This window comes from Cucumis melo, chromosome 4, assembly GCF_025177605.1.
Source record: "Cucumis melo cultivar AY chromosome 4, USDA_Cmelo_AY_1.0, whole genome shotgun sequence".
NCBI lineage: Eukaryota > Viridiplantae > Streptophyta > Magnoliopsida > Cucurbitales > Cucurbitaceae > Cucumis > Cucumis melo.
Window position 1 is genome coordinate 3,442,657 of NC_066860.1, and position 8,955 is coordinate 3,451,611.

At 36.3% G+C, this 8,955-nt stretch overlaps 2 protein-coding genes across 3 annotated transcripts; one reads left to right on the forward strand and one right to left on the reverse strand.

Annotated features, from left to right (window-relative positions):
- Window positions 1–285: 285 nt before the first annotated feature.
- Window positions 286–4,529, forward strand: LOC103503837 (E3 ubiquitin-protein ligase KEG). Of its 2 annotated transcripts, none has more exons than XM_008468201.2 (5): window positions 286–452; window positions 901–1,275; window positions 2,209–2,300; window positions 2,455–2,928; window positions 3,397–4,529. In XM_008468201.2, exons 2-5 carry the CDS (start codon window positions 910–912, stop codon window positions 4,343–4,345), a joined length of 1,881 nt encoding a protein of 626 aa, XP_008466423.2. In that variant the 5' UTR covers window positions 286–452; window positions 901–909; the 3' UTR covers window positions 4,346–4,529. The 2 variants fall into 2 exon arrangements, with proteins under 2 accessions (XP_008466423.2, XP_008466424.2); XM_008468202.3 differs by having other exon boundaries at window positions 309–521.
- Window positions 4,530–5,256: 727 nt separating this feature from the next.
- Window positions 5,257–8,955, reverse strand: LOC103503836 (uncharacterized). Its single transcript, XM_008468200.3, has 2 exons — window positions 8,593–8,955; window positions 5,257–7,582 (listed from the first exon to the last, which is right to left on the reverse strand). The coding sequence occupies exons 1-2, from the start codon at window positions 8,656–8,658 to the stop codon at window positions 5,300–5,302; spliced, it is 2,349 nt and encodes a 782-aa protein (XP_008466422.2). The 5' UTR covers window positions 8,659–8,955; the 3' UTR covers window positions 5,257–5,299.

Genomic DNA, 8,955 nt, shown 5'->3' on the forward strand with positions numbered 1-8,955 from the left:
TTGATAGATCAATTACAAACATTAACCTATTACAAGTAATAAATCATAAGGATCTATCAACAATAGTGGATGATAGATATTGTCATATTTACAATTTTTAAATATAATATTATATACTTAGTTATTAAAAAAAATTCGAACATAACATAATAAATTAAAATATTTACGACATATAACGAAATTTTAGATAGAGAGTAAAAGAATATGACAAAAAAAATATTATCTCGTTGATATTTTCAAAAATTTTCGAAAAATTAGAAAATAAAAACCGAGAAGAGAAATGGTGGTGTCGTTCGGTTAGGCGAAACAAGTGGACTAATCCGTAATTTCAATAAATGACGCCATTGTCGCTTTGCCGGCTGCTCATCTCTCTTCTTCTCTTTCACTCTCTCTCTCACTCCCATGTTTTTGTTTCTTCTTCTGTAGCTTCCCCACCGATTTTTTCCTCTTCGGTTTGTTCTTTCTCTTCTCTCTAAATCCCCTTTTCCCTTTTCAACTTTTTCACATACCCACATAACAGGGTCTACCTTCTTCCTTTTCATTTCAACTTTATTTGATTTCTTTTGCCTAATTGATCAATCGTGTTTTGTTTTTTTTTTTTATTTATTTTTATTTATTTGATTCTTCGTTGGTTATCCCACATGGGTTTTTTTATTACTATTTTCCGATAGTTGTTATTGTTTGTTGTAATGTTTTATTACATAATCTGTGATGCATTTCTTGTGGGTGTGTGGGGTTTTGTTTTTTATTTATTTGATTCTTCGTTTGATATTCCAGGTGGGTTTTGATTGCAATTTCCTGATACCTGTTATTGTTCGGTGTAATGTTTTATTACATAATCTGTGATGCATTTCCCGTATGTTTGTGGGGTTTTGTTTTTATTTTGGTCTCTTGTTTCAGATTTGAAGAATGTCTACACAAGAAGCTGCTTCTCAACCGGTTCCTTCTTTTGAGTATGAGCTTCTTGATGGTGATCCTGATCATGTTAGGACAGTGGTTGCTTCATCTAACTATTCAAGCCCTAGGATTGAACCTTCAAAAGTTAAGCTTAGGCATCGAATTGGGCGAGGTGTATTTGGTGATGTTTGGTTAGCAACTCACCATCAGTCTACTAAGGATTATGATGAGTACCATGAAGTTGCAGTGAAGATGTTGAATCCTGTTAAAGAAGATCATATGAGGGTTGTTTTGGATAAACTTGAGGATCATTTCTACAAGTGTCAAGCTGCAAAGGGTGTCTGCAGGTTGTATGGAGTGTCTATAATTGGTGGGAAGGTAATTCTGTTATATGTTGCTGCTGCATTTGTTGGGCTATTTTTTTGAATACATTTGTGTTTTTTTTTTTTTTTTTTCATTTGGAAATAAAAAACATTCCATTGATGAATGAAATAAAGGTATAAACCCAACACTAATAGGTGTTTACATAAATATCTCCAATTAGAGCTTAAAGAAGATAAGTTGAAATGAGAAAAAGGATGCTTCCTTTTGCACCAAATGAAAGCAATAGAAAACATTAATTCCATGAAATGATCAAAAGATGAAAAAGAGTTTCTAAAAAGACGGCCATCATGTTCGCCCCAAAGGTTCCAAAAGAAAGACTGCACCAAAACCAACCAAAGCATCTTCATGGTAGGCAATTATTGAGTGATATAGGGCTTGGATTAGAATACTCAAGGGAAATATATTTCAGATCTCATTCTAGTTTGGAGGGATCTGTTAGACCTCCAATAATATTACAATATAGTGGGAGAGGAAAGAAAGAGAAAGCACGTGTAATGGGGAGTGTGAGTGCTAATACTAGAGCCCACAGTTAGTTAGGAGGGAATGGGAGGTCTTGAATAGTGGGGAGAGCCACTGTGAGAAGGAGGGAATATTTTCGGAAGGACCTTTATCTTCATCCTTGAGAGAGAGGAGAGATAGAAGAAGAGTGATCAACTACTTTCTTGTATTCTTGCATTTTTCATTACCGAATTGACAATCTGTCAATTCATCCTTGTAATTAATTTCGTTATTACCAATTGAATAGGATCACTCCTAGTTGGTGTTCTATCAGGATCCTAAAATTTTTGTAACAAGAAACACTAACTAACTCCTTATATAATTACTCTTATGTCTCTGACCAATACCATTCTAATATAGTAATATCCCTGACTAGGTACCTTTCATTCAGGTTGCTAAGATGTAACTGTCCTTTGTGTGTTCTTTCAGTTATGCATCATCATGAAATTTTACGAAGGATCAGTTGCTGATAAGATGGCTCGCCTTAAAGATGGAAAGCTTTCTCTCCCTGATGTATTGAGGTGATATTCTGATCTTGGGTTGAATCTTTAGGTCGAACATGAAGTTATTAAATCTGTATCTGTATCTTTAGATTAATGCTTCTAAGTTCTCTTCTGCTTGAGCTGATACCAACTTTTGCGGGGGTAAATTCTCCGCCTATGCTACTTGTTTCAGATATGGAATCAATCTAGCCCAGGGGATTCTTGAATTGCACTCAAAAGAAATCTTGGTTCTTAACCTGAAACCTTCAAACATGCTCCTTACTACCAAGGACCAAGCAATTTTGGGAGATGTCGGAATCCCTTTTCTACTGCACGGTGTACCGATACCAAATTCGGATATAATTCAGAGGCTTGGGACGCCTAACTATATGGCACCAGAACAATGGCAGCCAGAAGTTAGAGGTCCAATATCGTACGAAACTGATTCGTGGGGGTTTGCTTGCTGCATTATTGAGATGTTGACTGGTGTCCAGCCATGGCGTGGGAAATCAGTGGATGAAATATTTCATTCTGTTGTCAGGAAACAAGAAAAGCCATGTATTCCAAGTGGACTTCCTCCTCTAATTGAGAATGTTCTTCTTGGTTGCTTTGAATATGACTTAAGGAGTCGTCCTTTAATGACAGACATATTAAATGTGTTCCTGAGGTATGCCATCTCCTTCATATCTTCTCTGTTTCCATTACTTATTGATTTCCGTTATCAATCAAAAGTTTTTCCTTCTCTGGATTGTAAGAGTGTTATGGCTTCTGTCTATTCTTTTCTTGGTCTCTTGTTGAGGTGTGTCTAATATGTACTTCTGTTTTTGTTTGAATCTCCCACTTGAGTCGTTTATGCATTTGACTAGCATTAGTTACTACTTTCTTTCTGTACTATCCAACTAAACTTTTATACTTCAAGTTTTGACCAACAGGATTTTATGTAGACAATTTGGTGGTGTTTGGGGCATTAAATTGAGTTATAAAATTTGGAGTTAATATGTTAGAGAGTTAGAAAATTTATGTTTGGGGTGCCGTGTTGGAAGATGGAGTTTCTTGATAAATGTCATATCTCTCTATTTTTATTTTTTTTTACAATCAGAAAAAATCAGTTGATGGAGTTAATTCTGCTTTGTAGCTCTCAACATGTGAACGGGGACTGGCAAGACATTGGGAGTTCAAAAGTGTTGAACAAATCAAGTGCAACTGGACATACCGAATGGTTTCTCTCAAAGGATCATTTACAAGTGAATGATTTAGTGCGGTCTAGAAAGCCATTAAACTCATGCAAGTCAGATAATATGAACATCCCTGAAGGAAAGGTAGTGGGTTTAGAAGGTGAAACTGAAAAGGATGCTTTTGTTCTGGTGAGGGTACGTGGAATCCATGATCCTGTAAGAGTGTATGCTTCAATGCTTGAGCGGGTGAGTTTCGGGTTAGCAGCTGGTGACTGGATACGTTTGAAGGAAGCAGACAAGAAACACTCTCCCGTGGGAATTCTTCATTCAATTGATCGTGTTGGTAATGTAGCTGTTGCTTTTATTGGTGTAGAAACTCTCTGGAAGGGTAACTCTTCCCAGTTTCAAATGGCAGAATCGCTTTGCGTAGGCCAATTTGTACGGATAAAAGCCAGCATTCTGAGACCACGATTCGAATGGCCTCGTAAAAAAGGAAATGTTTGGGCTACAGGGAAGATTTGGTGGATCCTACCCAATGGTTGTCTCATGGTCAAGTTCCCTGGAATTCTCTCTTTCAAAGAAGAATGTAATTCATATATGGCCGATCCAGCCGAGGTTGAGGCCGTCAACTTTAGCACTTGTCCAGGGATGGTGAAAAAATACCAACATCTTGAGGATTTTCACTGGTCGGTTAGACCAATTCTGATTGCATTTGGAATGTTTACAGCAATGAAGCTGGGAATTGCATTTGGGAAGGTGGGGAGATCGAAGGTGAAGAAGGGGCAAAGCAACCTCGTGTATTGTGAATCTCAACATACCGAAGGACAGAACACCAACAATCCAGCTTGGATTCCTCCGCCTGTGAAAAACATTCTTTTCGGAGACGGTGTTAACACGGTCACTCGCTGATTCTACGACCTGTTTGCTGTTCAATCAGCTCAAAGTTGTGCCTAGTTATCTGTATAGATTAACTTTACTGACTGGATTTATAATCCTCCGGTTCTATGTACATGCTCCTGTACAGTTGTGAAACAAACAAACAAACAAGGAAGCCTTGTGTATGTATATAAGAATAATATGTTGTTTTTATAAATATGGTCATATGTTTATATATTGAAACAGTATATGATAGCATATAGTAAGTTATTAAATCATAGGTCTTAAAAATAGGATTGTGTTTGTTATAATAGTCGAAGTATATACATATTTATTAATTCTCCAATTCAATCTCTTTCTTTGAATTAGCTAGCAAAGTAATTTGGGGAATATGGTTACAAATAGAGTGAAAAAAAGCAATTGTAGACAATTGTTAAAAGAGAAATTTTAAGTAATTCATGGAAGGAAAGAGTACTGTTTAAAATGAATATAATAACGAATATAATAACGAGTATATGTTAATTATTGTTGAACTATTAATGAACGTTTTATGTTAGTATGAAAAATGATGGAAGAAAATGTCACATAAGAAGTAAGTCAGTCGAATATAGAAATAATATAGAAATAATATGAAAGAGAGATCGAGGTTGAAAGTATACCATTTTGATTACGGCCAAGCAAGACCATCAAGCCATGCAACAAATTTAGAGCATGATCAAGAGCAATTTAGAAGTGATTAAAATCATTTTTGCCATATTAAATTCACTATAAAATAATCTTTAATTAATCAAAATTAATCTAATATTTAATTTTACACTTTTAAATCTAATTTTCACATTATTAAAATTGACTTTCGAGGATGAACATATTTTGGAGTATTTAAAAAACATCTAGAGTGATTTTAACTATTTTAATAACGAAAAATAATGGCAAAAAGAACCAGATTTTACACCAAACCTTCCTTTTATTCATTTCAATAAGCCTCCACTAATCCGCATCAACAAATATACCAGCTTCTTTCAAGAGCTGTTCAGTTAGAGATGAAAGACGGGAAACTTCTACCTTCACTTCATTGAATCTTGAGTTATTATTATCAATGTCATCAACGCCATCGTTATAGTCGTCGTGCTGCTGAATATGAATGCTTCTTGATTCGATATCGGCCTCGAGGCTACGACCAGCTTTATTCAGAAGATCTCGGCTCATGTCCGTGAGTTTTTGAAGAGCGCTAGTAGCTGCTTCGATCTCTAACTGAGCAGCTTCAAATTGAAGCCTTTCAATTTCCAAGTCTCCTCCAATTTTGTTGTCCTCTCCTCCAGCATTGTCTTGTGGCAATGTATGATGCTTCGTTTCTTCATCCATCTCTTCCTTCATCTTCTCAAATTCTTTCTCCTTTGCCTCTAATCTTTCCTGAACGGTCTTTAGTTCCTCGTCTTTAACCGTCAGGGATCTTTCTGCAGCTAGAATCTCCATTTCTTTACGTCTCAAGCTTTCCTTGGTGAGTTCTAGCTCAGTTTCGAGCTGTTTCTTCTGTAGTCTTAAGTTATCGGTAGGTTTCTTGAATAACTGCTGCTGTAGATTGAGGCTAAGATTTTCGTTCAGTTTCAAAACGCTGTTGTCGTCGTCGCCGTCTTTGATGGAGATCACCAATTTATTTGTGAGATCCACAATGTGTTCTACTGCTGCTTCAGCTTCGGAAATTTTGAGCTTTGTATCGTTTAGTTCGTTCTGCATTATCTCAACACGCTCGTCTTTCTCTTTCAGCATAGCAGTTGTCTGATCAAGCTGGGCCTCTTTACTACTCATAAGTGTTTGTAACTCAATGATTTCCTGATTTAAATTCTCGATTTTCTTTTGTGCATCAAGTATTTCCAAGTCTTTCTCCTCCAGAAGAAGTTGAAGAGAAACCTGTTGGGATTTCAAATGCTGGATCTCTAACTTGGCCTCGACCAACTCCGACGCTTTGTCTTGAAGGAGTTTGTGAGTTTTCTCGAACTCGATATGTTTATGCTCTAGCTCATTCTGTAGAAGTGATTTCTCCTCAGTTGCCTGCTGGAGATAGGATTTCTCTCTCTTCAGTTGTTGCTGTAGCTCATCAGTGAGCTCCTTTTCCTTCAACAAGTCACGCTCGAGCTCCTTGTTATGAGCCTCTACGAATCTAAGCTTTACTCTTTCACTCTCTACTTCGATTTGAGCATCTTTTAGACTCGACATATATGTATTGATACCCTTCTTTTGTTCTTCAAGTTCTGCCATTTGCCTCTTAAGAATATCTTCTTGTTCTTCAATTTTCTTTCTGGAGGACACAAGAGACTTTTGAGAAGAAACCAACTCACTTTTTACATCGGCGAGAAGCTTCTTTACACGGTTGAAGTCGTTCACGGTTTTATTCATCTCTACTGTTTGCTTAGATGCCTCTTTTTTCATTTTCTTCAATTCTTCCTGTGCTAACAACCATTCCATGGTCCTCTTCTCCAAATTTTTCTCTACAACTTCCACTCTCTCCATTTCAAGTTTTTGCAGCTTTACAGAAAGTTCAAGTTCTTTTTCTTTCTCTACCACAGCCTTTTTAAGCATTTGTAGCTCAACTTCTTGTCTTTTCACGACTTTGTTGGCTTCCGTCAGAAGCTGGGACTTAGATTTAAGTTCACAGTTTGTCTTTAAAGCTTCTTCACTCTTCATGGCCAAATCAGCTCCCATTCTCTTCAACTCATCTTCTTTCAAAGCAAGGGCAGATTCAACTGCAGCAATCCCCTCGTCTTTCTCCCTAATTTGTAGTTTTAATTCGTCAATCAGTCTAGCTTGAGAAGCTAAGTTTAGATTTGCTTGTTTAAGCTCATCTTCTAATTCTTGCTGTTTACGATAAGCAACAGTAATTTCTTCCTCCTGTTTCTCCAACTTCTCCCTTGCATTGTTTAATTGACTTCGTTCTAATAGAATCGTTCTTTTTGCATCTTGTAGATCTTCTTCTTTCTTTTTCAATACTGCCAATGCAGCCTGGAGATCAGACTCGAGATTTTCAAGACTGAGCCCTAGCCATACATCTCGTGGGAAGTGAGGATCTTTGCTTACATGTTCTTCCAATCTCTGTGTCTGAGCATACAATCTCTCCAGAAGCAGTTTTGCTTCCTCACTTGCTCCATTGTCGTTTAAATTAGACTTGCAGTTATTCAGGACTGACTGGACAACCTTCAGGGGATGAGATCTTCTCTTCTGATTTGTGCTATAACAAAATTTTATCCGATTCCTACTGAACCTCAGTGATGACCTCTATACACAGTAAACCAAATGCAACAGCGTTACTTTCGGGAAATTCCAGTGAAATAATAGAGAAAACCATGACTATCTAGTTCAAATTACTTTCAAGATACATAAAATGATCAAATGCGGACAAGAACAGAATTAAAGAAAAAGATTCCTACAGCAAATAGAGAGAGAACCAATTGACAAAAAATGCATATTAGGCTCTACAATAAATCAAAATAGGATTTGTATGGACATAAACGATCCCTACATCTGTGTTAATTGTAAAAGTAAGAGGGAGAGAAATGTGCACATCAATCATTCGACTACACAATAGTACCAAAATGTAATAACAACAACGACAAAATATTTACCTAAAAGATCAAAATCTTTATCGGTCCAAGAAGTTAATATAATCAAAATCATTCCACAACAATCTACTACCGAACTCAAAATGTGAAGATACAGATAAAAATGAGTTTTAAATATATTTCACATCTTTGTGAGTCCAAGAAGTTAATATCAATACAAATCATTCGACAACAATCTACAACCGAAATCAAAATGTGAAGATACAAGTAAAAAATGAGTTCTAAAGTATACTTCAAATCTTTATCAGTCCAAGAAGTTAATTTCGATACATATCATTCCACAACAATCTACTACCGAAATCAAAATGTGAAGATACAAGTAAAAAATGAATTCTAAAATATACTTCAAATCTTAATCGGTCCAAGAAGTTAATATCGATCCAAATCAGTCGAAAACAGAAATCAAAATGTAATAACATGACAAGAAAATAGAAGTTTAAAAAAAAAAAAAAGAGTTCGATAATATACTTCAATCTTTATCGGTCCAAGAAGTTAATCTCCTTCCAAATAACATCTCTAGTCACTTCTCCATGTAAAAAAAAAACCAAAACATCCGAAAAACTCGAGGAAAATCCAGGCTGATAAACTCAAGCCAAAAACAACATAAAAATTTCCCGGACTTCAAAAAACAGTAAAAGAAACTATAAGAATAGAAAAGAAGAGGACCTGAGACTGGGGGAGAGAGGAAGAGGAGGAGAAGTTGAGATGAGTAGTTGTTGCCGGAGAAGCCATGGAACGCCGGTGGAGCACATCCGGTCACAAACAAAGACGAATTGTTGTTGGTTAGGGAATCAATCTGAGAAACGAACGCATAAAAATGAAATGAAGAGGAAATTCAGTTTCTAAGTCACGAGAGGATCAACTTGAGGAGCCCTAAGGTTTCATGGCAGATCATGAAAGAACAGAAACAAATGAGAGGTGAGGAGAAAAGGCTTTGGGAAGTGTTGTTGAAGGAAAGCAATTGGAGACAAAAAAAAAAAAAGCAAATGAAAGGAGGGAAAGAAAAATGGAAAGTGGCGCATTTTAGCT

Bases quoted from the DNA above. Each gene is read 5' to 3' on its own strand.
- LOC103503837 (XM_008468201.2), top strand. From the start codon at position 910: ATGTCTACACAAGAAGCTGCTTCTCAACCGGTTCCTTCTTTTGAGTAT. The intron at 1,276-2,208 runs GTAATTCTGTTA...GTGTTCTTTCAG, and splicing joins TGTCTATAATTGGTGGGAAG to TTATGCATCATCATGAAATT. The intron at 2,301-2,454 runs GTGATATTCTGA...TACTTGTTTCAG, and splicing joins TCTCTCCCTGATGTATTGAG to ATATGGAATCAATCTAGCCC.
- LOC103503836 (XM_008468200.3), bottom strand. From the start codon at position 8,658: ATGGCTTCTCCGGCAACAACTACTCATCTCAACTTCTCCTCCTCTTCC. The intron at 7,583-8,592 runs GTCCTCTTCTTT...TACTGTGTATAG, and splicing joins CCTCTCTCCCCCAGTCTCAG to AGGTCATCACTGAGGTTCAG.